At 40.0% G+C, this 14,017-nt stretch overlaps 1 protein-coding gene across 1 annotated transcript in view; it reads right to left on the bottom strand.

Moving 5' to 3' along the window:
* The window catches only part of Moxd1 (monooxygenase DBH like 1), a 77,667-nt gene that overhangs the window by 38,785 nt on the left and 24,865 nt on the right, over positions 1-14,017 (bottom strand). Inside the window, exons 3-4 of the mRNA XM_021653709.2 lie at positions 11,056-11,223; positions 10,828-10,911 (exon numbers count right to left, since the gene is read on the bottom strand). Coding sequence (XP_021509384.2) covers positions 10,828-10,911; positions 11,056-11,223 — 252 coding nt within the window. The remainder of the gene's footprint in view (positions 1-10,827; positions 10,912-11,055; positions 11,224-14,017) is intronic.

Genomic DNA, 14,017 nt, shown 5'->3' with positions numbered 1-14,017 from the left:
TATGTAGTCCAAGAGATATGCTCACATTCTATGGCACTTAAAAGCCACCTTGCCAAATATGGTTCTATATTCATCAAAGTTGGTTAAAATGGCACAACCCCTGTTAAACGTTCTTACTACAATAAAAAGAAAGAAATGTTAGGAAAATCTGGGAGGTGGTACAAATGTCTTTTACCTTGGCTTGGCAATAAGGTTAGGGGTTTTTACATGCGTTCAAATTTGCCAAATGGCACACATTAAACATTATACAGTTCTTTGTATATACCACATGTCTCAGTAAAGCTGTCAACAACAAAACTAAAGGAGCCAGAGCTCCAAGAAGTCTACTGAAAAGACTCAGGGCTGAAAGTGTGCTATTGAACATTTCCCACACGGACTTTTTTTTTTTTTTTTTAACCACAAATAGCTCTGTGGGGGTGGGGCAGGGTCAAAAGGCTTGAGTTAGTAAGACTGTATAGTGAAAGGTCTGTTGGGTTTTCTCAGATGATCTATGCTCAGATCTGGGCCCTGCTTCAAATGCATCACATGGTGTTGATCAGTTACTTTGCTGGACCTTGTCTACCTCCAGCAAACCGTGGAAAGTCAGTTTATCTTGTAGGAAAAGATGACATCCTGAGAAGATGATACATCCAAGTAGCAAAAAGAAACAGCGGTTTTATTTGGATACTTCCCTGTGCACAAAATAAAGACCGTCACATCTCAGTGTGGCCATATCTACTAATCTGACTGTACCACCCACGCCTAAAATCTGATATAAGTATTTTTGGGTTCTGTCAGTATAAGTGATGATTAATTCACTTGCCAATTTTACAGCCATTAACTCCCATTATATGTGCTAACGCCTTATCAAGTTCTCACCCAACCCTGCACCACTAGATAGGAGGGGGTTAGGGCTGGGTGGTAGAAGGAATGCTGAGAAAAATACATATCCAGTGTCTGCTGAAAATTATTTACAGTCACCAAACGCAAGATGAGTGGGAGCACTAGGAATGTCCAGGAATGTCCCAGGGGAGCGTCACCAGCTGGCCTTTGTCCTTTCTTAGACAAGAGCAGGGGGAAAGGGGCTTACATTTCAGTTGGTTTAGAGTAATGGAAGCAAGCAATGAAATCTAACTCCTAAAGAATCTTTCTTTCAAAATGAAATAGTGACTTACTGCCTACCATGGCCTCCGTGAAGCCTATAAGAAAAGCCTGTACGAGAAGCCTATGCGAAAAAATAGTAGAAGTTTTAGTCATCCGTCGCTGTAATCCCCTCCAAGGGAAGAAAACAAGCAATTACGAGCCTGTTATGCAACAGGTGTTTTCACTTGTCTTCATTTAATCTTCACTGAGAATTACTTTTCCTACTTTACGATGGAAGAGAAAAGCTCCCAGAGCTGACTTTGCCCAAGGCTACTTAGCTAATGAAAAGCAGAACTCGGGACACACCGAGTTCTGTTCCAGTCTATTTCAGCAAAGGCTTGCCTCCGTCTTATCCTAAGATTTAGGAGGTTTGAAAACCATGGTAAGTTGGTAACATGGCTTAGTCCTTATTAAACAGGTAAATGCTAAACATGTAAACACTCATTTGATAATGACAGCTAATAATTAAAACAAGTACTTTTATTGGTCCTGTTTACAAATGGTAGCCTAAAACTTAAAGAAGTGAAGAACTCAGCTGGGATCAACAACTACTGGCTAAGAAGCCAAGATCTGAATCACGGTGCCTGACACCACGGGCTGTGCTTGAGACTGTGAGCACGTGTGGCTTTGTTGTTTGGCTTAATGTAAATTCTCTGTATGTTCATAAGAAATTGTTATAGGAATAGAATAGTTATCGAATAATAACAGCAACAAGCTCAGTAAATTGTGGGTCTAGGGATGAAAAGTTTTCTAGCCCAGACGTAGTAACTCTCCTGGTCTCCCTTTAGAACTGAGTCTTTCTGTTAATACCCTGAGCTGCCACAATTGTGTCTGGACTGCCCAGATTCTCCGGGTGGCATGCCCTAGAGAGGGTTGAGATGCATTAAAATCTATGCTAAAAGGAGCCTTTTAACTTGGGCGGGTGGGTGGGGGCCAGGGGTAAATTCACCCCGACTGCTGTAGGGCTAGAAGAGCCCACATATGGGAAACTTAGACCCCAGGACATGTTTTCTCCAACAGTGTTCAGTTTTAATTTCCAGCAAGTCACAGATATCTAGAGGCAGAAAGAGCCGATTGAGAGCATCTGGTGATATCTCTTGATCTGACTGGGAAGGAATTTGAGGAGCAGGCAAGGTTAAGTGCTGTCTCTGGGGTCGGGAAGCTAATTAGCAGCAGAGCAATAAATCTTGTTCGTGAATAGACACGCTTTCAGAGTGAACTCAATCGCTTGTAGTCTATGTGACTACAAAGAACACCCAGGTAGCCAGACAAATCCCTGACATATCTGACATTGATGTAGCCCAGGAGGACACAGGGCAAAATTTTTAAGATTGAACACCCTGTACCAGCAGCAATCTTTAAAAAAATGCATATCTGAGTCATATCATCACCAGTAAGGCTGATGTGCCTACTGACATCTTTGCATCCAAAGTTTTAGGCTTAGCCACTGCAAATACCCTAGTCTTTTCATCTGTATATGTATATGTATATACATATATTTGTGTGTATATAAAATTAGACTAATTAAATATAAGGGATATAGCTATTTGACATACTGATAACCTATGTAGCACAACTGCCAAAATGTGGATTGTTGAAATTTTATACTTACATCATTAATGTTGACTAGAATAGTGAGTTTTTAAAAGTGGAAAGTGTTCACGTGAAGGCTTACTGTGAAAGTTCATTTGTCTGAACTTGTTAAACTGATCCATCTAAAGATCCAGAGATTTGCCTCCAGGGAATATAGTAAGAGAGCCACGGATGAAAGGGACCCAGGAGCAGTGAACAAAAGCCATTCCACATGATTCGGAGCATAGCACAAACAACCACTGAGTCAGGGGTCCATCGCAACCATCTAGTTCCTACATGATGAAAACGAAACAGAAGGTGAACACATGAGAAAGAGTGGAAGCACGGGGACATGTCCTGATAACAAGACCAGAAACCATTTTCACAAGGAAGAAAGCCAGGGTCAGTTAAGATATATTTTGGGGGGTGGGGGGACAAACAGAAACGAGATACGATGAGAGAAAAGCTAATTCTGATCCTCAGAAAATCATGTAGTTTTATAACAGTCAGGCTGCAAGTGTTCCCCCATTTTTAAAAATAATAACCTATTTGCACATTTGATGTTTTTGATTTGCTTTAATGATGAAGTTCTCCATTCAACAATGTCCTTTCATTCTAAGAAAGAAGTAAGCACAACAGGGTAACTGGTCAACCAGATATATTTAACATAAAATATGATGACAGATGGTTTTGCTTTATGCCTTCAGCAGGGAATCCAGTTTCTAGTAACTATTTTATGATTATACAGTAATCAGGTTTCAAGGACCCTTCATGCCTATTTAATGGTAGTTATTCTTGGGTTCTCCTAGGAAGCATTCTCCACAATTCATCATCGAGATTTAGAAGCAATCATATCTGAACAGTCCAAAGTATGTCTGATCTCATGGAAGGAAATACATTTTGTTCAGGGACATACATAAAGCATAGCACTCCCTCGCATTGTTTATTGAAGATGGCAATGTTTTGTTTTACATTTTTTTATTGCATTCACTAAAGCACATATTTTTCAAGGTAATCTCCCTGATAATCTAGGGGTTCAATGTTGTGTGGTATATGTGCTCCTGTAGAGGTCAGGTAGAGGTCAACATTGGGTGTCTTACCCCATGGCTCTCCACTTTATTTATTTATTTAAAGACAAGATCTCTTATGGAACCTGAAGTTCAAATACAGTTAGACTGTCTAGCCATCAAGGCCCAGGGACCCTCCTGTCTTGCATCCCCAGAACTGAAACTACAGGCATTTTACATGGGTGCTGGAGATCAAGCTCATTTCCTCATAACTACTCAGCAAGTGCCTTACTGTCTGAGTTATCTCCCCAGCCCAATAATGCAGGCTTTATTTAAATCCATAAATGTCTAGAAAGGCTGATGGGTAATCCTTACGCAACTCAGACACCTAGCAAGATGATCAGCCGCCATGTGTATGTGTCAGTTTGGGCATTGTTCTAAGAATTACATGCTTTTGATTCACACTTCAGTGGTAGTAACACCTATGTGGTGAAGTACATTATGGAAGTTAAGTAAGATCTACTCCCCAGTTTCTAGGGGGGAAATCAGCAGAGAAAGGGAAACAATTTTACATTTAGTCAAAGCAACCCTAACTTGGACCTCAGCTCTGGTTACACATGTATCATGTAACTTTGTCCTTTCCCAGGCTTTCAGTGCATGTAGTTTTCAGACAGAAGCCATCCCAAGAGAAGCGAAAGAAAATTAAACTGCCCAACAACAGCACTCAGGTTGATAAAGACTTTCTGTGACTGGTGCTGTGCTGAGAAAAGAGAAGACAAAACAAAACAAAATTAACAGACAAATAAAGAACACCCCACCTGCAGTTCAACCCTTAGTCTAAAAACTCCTGAGGGAGGTGTTCTGCCCACTCAATAAAGACCGGGCTACAGAATGGCCAACAACTTTCCCACAGACGTGTTGAGCAAACGGCTTAAAAGGGTTCAAGTTCAGTGGGTCGTGCTGCTCCGTGGAGGAAACCAGGAAAGTGACATTCTGAGGACTTGCAGAAACCATGATTACACTGGGCTACATGATGGGTCTTTTCTTCTCTAACAAAGCCAGCTATTTTCAAATACTTATTAGTTAAAAGGTATATCTTGTTTGAATAGACAAATTCATGGTGTGGGTTTTCTGCGGAGAGAATTCTCTGAGGAGAAATTCTCTGAAAAGAAACTATACTAAACCAAGTTACAGCTCCAACTTCTAACAGAGCGTGTTAAAGTGTTAATTAGTCATTTCAATTCCATCACTGTGGAACACACCAGCTGAAGGAATCATCTATCAGCATAAACTCTGAGCATGAGAAAGCTCGGTAAAGCATGCTGGCCTGTGGTGAGGTGGGCTGGAGCATAGACTGCCAGGATGCAAGCAGCTGATCCAAACAGAAGATCCCGGGTGAAGAGTGGGTTGAATAGAAATTACCAAGAACTTTCTACAATTTACACACTCTTTGCAAGAATGAGCTGCTGTCATCTAACAAGCACATTTTCAAAGTCACAATATTTTCTTTCAGTGTCTCACAAGTGGTGCAGGCTGGCCTTGAGGTGACAATCCTCCAGCCTTAGCTTCATGAGTGCTTGGAAAACAGGAAAACCACTATCTCTGCCTTCCAAATAGAAATCTATACATTAGAGTCATGAGAGAATTTGAAAAACAAATGACTTTTATTATAATCTTTCTCCAGGAGATCAGGGATACAAGGCACATACCTGAACATAGTAAAGACAATATACAGTAAGCCTGTAGCCAGCATCAAACTAAATGGAGAGAAACTTAAAGCAATCCCACTGAAATCAGGGACAAGGCAAGGCTCTTGTCCATATCTCTCTCCATATCTCTTCAATATAGTTCTTGAAGTCCTTGCTAGAGCAATAACACAATTAAAGGAGATCAAGGGGATACAAATTGGAAAAGAAGTCAAAGTATCACTATTTGCAGATGATATGATAGTATACCTGAGTGACCCCAAAAATTCTACCAGAGAGTTCCTACAGCTGATGAACACCTTCAGCCAAGTGGCTGGATACAAAATCAATTAAAAAAATCAGTAGCACTCCTATATACAAAAGACAAAAGGACTGAGAAAGAAATTAGGGAAACAACACCCGTCACAATAGTCACAAAGGGTATAAAGTAACTTGGTGTAACCCTAACCAAGCAAGTCAAAGACTTGTATGGAAAAAATTTCCAGTCTCTGAAGAAAGAATTAGAAGAAGATATCAGAAGATGGAAAGATCTCCCATGCTCATGGCATGCCAGGATTAACACAGTAAAATGACCATCTTACCAAAAGCAATCTACAGATTCAATGCAATTGGCATCAAAATTCTTTACAGAACTTGAAAGAAAAATTCTCAACTTCATATGGAATAACAAGAAACCCAGAATTGCTAAAACAATCCTCTACAACAAAAGATCTTCTGGAGATATCGCCATCCCTGATCTCAAGCTGTACTATAGAGCAACAATACTAAAAACTGCATGGTACTGGCATAGAAACAGACTGGTGGATCAATGGAATCAAATAGAAGACCCTGAAATAAATCTACACACTTATGGACACCTGATCTTTGATGAAGATGGAAAAACCATACAATGGAATAAAGACAGCATCTTCAACAAATGGTGCTGGTCTAACTGGATGTCTACATGCAGAAAAATGAAAATAGATCCCCATTTATCATGCTGCACAAAACTAAAGTCCAAGTGGATCAAAGACCTCAATATAAAACCAGACACACTAAACCTGTTAGAAGAAAAAGTGGAGAAGAGCCTGGAACTCATTGGCACAGGAAACAACTTCCTGAACAGAACACCAACAGCAAAAGCTGTAAGAGCAGCAATCAATAAATGGGACCTCATGAAACTGAAAAGCTTCTGTAAAGCAAAGGACACTGTCGTCAAAACAAAGCGACAGCCTACAGCCTGGGAAATGATCTTCACCAACCCTATATCTGACAGAGAGCTAATATCCAGAATATATAAAGAAATCAAGTTAAACAGCAACAAATCAAGTAATCCAATTATAAAATGGGGTACAGAGCTAAACAGAGAATTCTCAGTAGAGGAATATTGAATGGCCGAAAAACACTTAAAAGAAATGCTCAACGTCCTTAGTCATCAGGGAAATGCAAATCAAAACAACCCTGTGATTTCACCTTATACCCATCAGAATGGCTAAGATAAAAAAAACTCAAGTGACAACACATGCTGGAGAGGATGTAGAGAAAGGGGAACCCTACTCCACTGCTGGTGGGAATGTAAACTTGTACAACCACTTTGGAAATCAATCTGGCGCTTTCTCAGACAATTAAGAATAGCGCTTCCTCAAGACCCAGCTATACCACTCCTAGGCATATATCCAAAATATGCTCAAATATGTAACAAGGACATGCTCAACCATGTTTGTAGCAGCTTTATTTGTATTAGCTAGAAGCTGGAAACAACCCAGATGCCCCTCAACTGAGGAATGGATACAGAAATTGTGGTACATCTACACAATGGAATATTACTCACCAATAAAAAAACAAGAAAATCATGAAATCTGCAGGTAAATGGTGGGAACTGGAAAAGATCATCCTGAGTGAGGCGTCCCAGAAGCAGAAAGACACACAGGGTATATACTCACTCATAAGTTGATATTAGACATACAATATAGGATAAACCTACTAAAATCTGTACACCTAAAGAAACAAATCAAGAAGGACGACTCTGGCTAAAATGCTCAATCCCCATTCAGAAAGGCAAAGAGGATGAACATCAGAAGAAGGAGAAAACAGGGAACAGGATAGGAGCCTGCCACAGAGGGCCTCTGAAAGTCTCTACCCTGCAGGGTATCAAAGCAGATGCTAGACTTATGACCAACCTTTGGGCAGAGTGCAAGGAATCTTATGAAAGAAGTGGGAAACAGTAAGATCTGGAGAGGACAGGAGCTCCACAAGTCGACAACAACAGAACCAAAAAATCTGGGTCCAGGGTCTTTTCTGAGACTGATATTCCAAACAAGGACCATTCATGGAGATAACCTAGAACCCCTGCACAGATGTAGCCCATGGTAGCTCAGGGTCCAAGTGGGTTCCATAGTAATGGGAACAGGGACTGCCTCTGCCATGAACTGATTGACCTGCTCTTTAATCACCTCCCCCTGACAGGGGTGCAGTCTTACCAGGCCACAGAGGAAGACAATGCAGCCACTCCTGATGATACCTGATAGGCTAGGATCAGAAGGAAGGAAAGGAAGACCTCCCCTATCAGTGGACTTGGGGAGGGGAATGGGTGGAGAAGAGGGAAGGAGGGTAGGATTGGGGGGGGGGGGCAGGAGGGAGGGAGCTACAGGGGGGATACAAAGTGAATAATTTGTGATTAGTAAAAATGAAAATTATTTAAAAAATAATCTTTCTCCAGATAAATTATTTATTTGGTAATTTTAGTAATTTTCAACATTATTTACCTCATCACTTCATAAGGCTTATAATAAAAAATTTTACATGAATAAAATTAAAACTTAAGATTGAACTAGTGTCATTAACTTTGATTATTCCATGACTAGATGACTCATACATTTTATCTGTTTAGTTTTGTTATTGCTTACAGCCATAAAATATACAGCCTCAACGTTTGTACCTCAACTAGAAACTCTATTTGAATTACAGTGAAGTTTCCATCGTATAAAAATCAATCTATAGTCAATAGTTTTAAAACTCATTGTAAATCACATACTTGATAATTTAAAAACAATCTTCAGTAAAAGGACTTTGTGTCAGAGGACTAATTTTTTTTTATATATTCATCTATTCAGTGTGTTTTGGGAGGTATGTGCAGGCACCACAGAGGTATGCATAAGTCATGTAGAGAGGTCAAAGGAAAACCTGTGGGAATCGACTCTCTCCTTTCACCCTGTGTTTCACGTTGTCAGGCTTCCCAGCCAATGCCCTTACCTGAAGAGCCAGGTTCCCAGCCTGCTGGAGCCCTTTTAACACCGTTTAATATTGTGGGGCAAGTAGCTAGAAAACACAAGAAACACTCCCTCATGTTTCAAACGGCCAGTCTTTGTTTCTATGGGAAGATCGCACGTTGCCCATAAAGGAATGGAGAGTGTCTCTGCTAGGACAGAGAGTCTGGAAACCAGATGAAAGAGCCAGGAAGGCTGTAGATCTATAAATTCTACCTTAGACACTTACTAGAATTTTGCTATAACATTCACTAAAAAACAAAAACAAAAACACCTTTTGAAAGAAGGGCTCAAAACGACTTGTACAGCACAAACGTTTCAACCCTGTTCCCAGTAGGGCTTGATTCTCTTACGTGGATGACCCGGTTTCATAATATTAAGTGAGCTTTACTTTGGGGCCTGAGAGATAAGAGCAGAAATCTGTGAGTGATATTTTAAACTAAACAATAAAAGGCACCAAAACTCTCTCCCAGTCAAAAACTTGGTGACCCTCCTTCAAGTCCTGTCTTACTCAACATAAAGGTCTCCTAGGCTTTGGTAGAACTGGGAATACTGAAAGAAGTAAAGTCGTTCAAGTCACTGATTCTTCTTTATACAATCATGTAGTAAAGATATCAACAGTTTCCAAAGTACGTATCCGAGGGCCTTTTGTATGTGTTATTGTGACATGTTTGTGAAAAATATGCTTGCTAAGAATTCTTGGTGAGGTGTCAAGCAAATGAAAGCCACACAGCTAGCCACATAGTGGAAGCAATTATGAATTTTATCACCTATCAAGGTTTAAAATAAACAAAGGGCCTACTTAGTGAAATATGAGTTCTCATTTCAGAACCTAGTTTTGCATCTGTTTCTTAAGCCGGAAGCTTGTAAATGTACTGAAAATGACACGTGGTGTTCATGAATGTTCTGTTTTCTGAGAAAGACTTCACTGATATGAGTGAAGAACTCTGGCCCAGCATTAAGTACATAGGTTTGAATTCACCTTCCTCTCACACATGCATGCAGGAAAAACAGCTTGTTGGAGAGGTGAGCAATGCATTCACAGCCATGTGGTCGCTGTGACATGTGTTGACAAATATGTGCTGTAGATGTTTGCATCTGTTAACTCAGACATTCCCTGTACCCTACGCAGATGTGAAACATCCTGGGAACAAAGGCAGATCTGGGCAACTGGGTGAATACATTAGAAATCAACCTATTTAAGTCACTCTAACATACGAGCATTTCCAGCTGAACTTAAATGCTCTGAGCTTGGAAGAGAGAGTGTCATGACAGAGACTGTTAATGCCAGAAACAACAACAACAACAACTGTGGTTTCAGCATTATTCAAGGTCCTTCACCTCAGAGCAGAATGTGGATGAAAGGAATAGCCACTAATTCAGACCCACATGCCGTCCAGACGCCAGAATCTCACCCTTAGCTCCTCTCTCACATCCACACTATTTCATAACGTACCTGGGGCACCAACAGGAAGGTGGCAACCTCAGGCGCCCTAAGGGTTCACATTATTCATCTGGCAATAGTTATATGTATCTTATTCTACAACAGCCCTGTGAGGTTTTGGAGCACATACAGCATCATTATCAATCTCTTTGGAACTGCCAATAACTATGAAAGCCAGGGGTCTGTTCATTCATTAATTAGACGTAAGAGTTTTGGGAGATTCAGTCCCAGAGAACGAGAAGGGAGAACAGCATGTCCAGGACAATTTGAGTTTATCCACTTTCTGAGCTTGTCCAATTTTTATTCTCATCAATTTGGCATACATTCACCAATTATTTTTTCTATCTTCAAACAAAAACAAAACAGTCTTCTTAATGACAACATCAAGTATTTTCAATAAAGCAGATATTCTCAATGCAAGTGAGAAATGTCACCTTTCTGCATATAATTTATCAACATGCAATATACTGTTCAAAATAGAAATTCCTATTATGGAAATATTTCCTGTTTACTTTAAATGTGTAAAATTAGAACATAAATGAAATACTACCCATAACCCAAATTTTCAGTCTCTGAAAACAGTGTGTAAATCAGATAAAAGTTTCTTCTCTCTCAATAACTTTCATATACTTAGAAATCATTTCTATATTTTTTACTATTTTCATTTTAAGAAAAACATTTTTTTTCTTTATTCACATCAATAAAGTTTGGCCCACGTGAAAGTCACATACCTTTATTACATGATGCTTTTCCTGGAATGCAGGGATCTTAAACATTTGGCACCAGTATGTTGTGCCTTTGTTTGGAATGGGTACCTGTCTTAAGAAAAAGCAGGGAGGGAGTCACATTTTGTTGGCATGACATTAAATTCAATAATATAAGCAAACAGTCTCTTATACACTTTCAGTTAACCCATCTTTTTGTTTAAAAACAGAAAAAGAAAGAAAGAGGAAACTTACGTTTTGATTTACCAGATCAAAGTATGGTGAGGCTGTGGGGAGCACACTGGCTTTCTCGAGGTTCAGTAACCGCAGACTCCTTGTACCCCGATTCGAGTCATGGTACTTGGGACCAGATTCTCCAGGATCTTCGGGGTGGTAGGCCCAGATAACTCTCACAGTGCTATCCTGGTAATCAGACATGGGTACATTATGTCTCATAACAGCACTTTGCTTGCCAATAACTTGTATTTAAAGAATTCTACTTAAAGTAGCACATAAAAATGAAGAAATGAAAATAAAATATTTAGTATCAAAAGAATTGATCCTAGACAAGCTCCTCCCAAAAAGCACCAAAACCAAAATTGACCAAATACTAGCCAAATTAACCAAAATAAAGAGCAACAATGCTCAGATTAATAAAATTGAAGACTAAAAGTGGATGTTATAAAATACAATCTAGAGACTCATGAGAGAACCCTTTGAAAACTGATGTTTAAAAAGTGGAAAATTTAGAAAAAGTGGTAAATTCCTAGACATACATGTGTTGTAAAGCAATTTCCTCTAAAATAAAATCTTCCATCTTTGAAGGACACTCAGTAAAGACAGGGTAGTCTAAGTGAGGTCAGGAAGTAAACAATTCAACAGCTTCAGAAAGTCCCTGAAACTGACCAGATACTCTAGGCCCCTCCTTCTCTAAGTATATAAGAAGCACTAAGGACTTCGGAAAGGCACAGTGAGACAAATGGAGCCTCTGAGAATGCTTTCTGACCAGCTAAGCTCCTTAAAAGACTTAGACAACCTGAGCTGTCTAGAAGAGGCTCAGACTCCATCTGCCAATACACCTGAAAAAGGCAGAGAGCCCCTGAACTGCTTAGAAGAAAGAGTCCAACCTGGTGAGCTGCCTGCAAGTCATACAGTGGGCTCCAGGTTTCCAGCTTTGTGAGCTATGAGCCACACTGAGGTGAGCCTTTAGAAATACAGCTGCCTGAGTAATATTCCATTGTGTAAATATGCCACAACTTCTGTATCAGTTTCTCAGTTGAGGGACATCTGAGTTGTTTCCACATTCTGGCTGGTATGTATGTGTCCTTGTTGTATACTTGAGCATATTTGGGATATATGCCTAGGAGTGCTACAGCTGGATTTGAGGTAGCACTATTCCTAATTGTCTTAAAAAGCGCCAGATTGATTTCCAAAGTGGTTGTACAAGTTTACATTCCACCAACAATGGAGGAGCTACTTAGCAATTAAAAACAAGGAAATCATGAAAATTTCAGGCAAATGGTGGGAACTAGAAAAGATCAGCCTGAGTGAGCTATCCCAGAAGCAGAAAGGGACACATGGCATATACTCACTTATAAGTGGATATTTGACATATAACACAGGATGAACATATTAAAATCTGTACACTTAAAGAAGCTAAGCAAGAAGGAGGACCCTGGGTAAGATGATCCATCCTCACTCAGAAAAGCAAACGGGATGGACACCGGAAGAGGGAAAAAACGGGGAACAGGACAGGAGCCTACCACAGAGAGCCTTTGAAAGACTCTATCCAGCAGGATATCAAAGGAGATGCTGGACTCATAGCCAAACTTTGGGCAGAGTACAGGGAATCTTATGAAAGAATGGAAAGATAGAGAGACCTGGAGAGGATAGGAGAGGATAGGAGCTCCACAAGGAGAGCAATAGAACCAAAAATTCTGGACACAGGGGTCTTTTCTGAGACTAATATTCCAACCAAGGACCATGCATGGAGATAACCTAGAATCTCTGCACAGATGTAGCCCTGTGTCCATGGCTGCTCAGTGTCCAAGTGACTTCCCTAGTAAGGGGAACAGGGACTGTCTCTGACATGAACTCAGTGGCTGGCTCTTTGATCATCACCCCCTGAGGGGGGAGCAGCCTTACCAGGCCACAGAGGAAGACAATGCAGCCGGTCTTGATGAGACCTGATAGGCTAGGGTCAGATGGAAGGGGAGGAGGTCCTCTCCTATCAGTGGACTTGGGGAAGGGCATGGAAGGAGATGAGGGAGGGAAGATGGGACTGGGAGGGGATGTGGGAGGAGGCTATAGCTGGGATACAAAGTGAACAAACCATCATTTACTTAAAAAATTAATTAAAAAAAAAAAGAAATGCAGCTGCCCAAGTAATTTTGCTCCTGTAAGTAACTACTCTTTCACCCATAGTCTTGGTAGTAATCCCAATAATAACCATTTGTTAGCCAAGATTGACTTTGGAACTTTAATCTGTTGTTAGTTTCTTATCAGGTGACATATTTGTTTGTGTCTACCCATGAATAGTGGCACAAAACAACATAATCTACCCAAATGAAACTTAGAGTATATAAACTTGAGGAAATGTATAAAAAGCAGCAATATTTGAATAGTAATACCAAATCTCACAACAAAAGGACACTCAATGACTAGATGGATTCATTGCCAAATTCTACCAAACCATTTTCCTTATGAACACCTAGGCAAAAGTTCTCCTTAGAATATTAGCAAACCAAATTCAAGAACATATTACAAATATCATACACACCCCATTTAATTAAGTTTACTCATTTTAGGGTTCTGAGGTTGGTTCAGTATACACAAATCAATAAATATAATGCAGCACATAAACTGAAGAACAGAAATCTTCTAAATAGGTGCCAATTCAGAATAGGCCTTCTATAAAATTCAATGTCAATTCATGATAAAAAGCCCCAAAGAAACCAGGAATGGAAGGAACCTATCTCAATAAAATAAAGGCCATATATGACAACACTGCAACCAACACAACACATAAAGGAAAACCGAGAACATGTTCTCTAAAGTCTACAATGAGATACAGGTAGCCTACTCGCTCAGCCTCTATTCACTGTAATGGACAGTCTTAGAGCACTAAGAAGAGAAGGAAATAAACTTACACAATTAAAAGAGAAATAAGCCAAATTATTGCTGATGGCTGATGACATGGTTCTATATTTTTAAAGAC

The sequence above is a fragment of the Meriones unguiculatus genome, chromosome 20 (genome assembly GCF_030254825.1).
Source record: "Meriones unguiculatus strain TT.TT164.6M chromosome 20, Bangor_MerUng_6.1, whole genome shotgun sequence".
Lineage (NCBI taxonomy): Eukaryota > Metazoa > Chordata > Mammalia > Rodentia > Muridae > Meriones > Meriones unguiculatus.
Note: the sequence above shows the minus strand (reverse complement) of the source record. Positions and strands in the feature narration are given on the sequence as shown.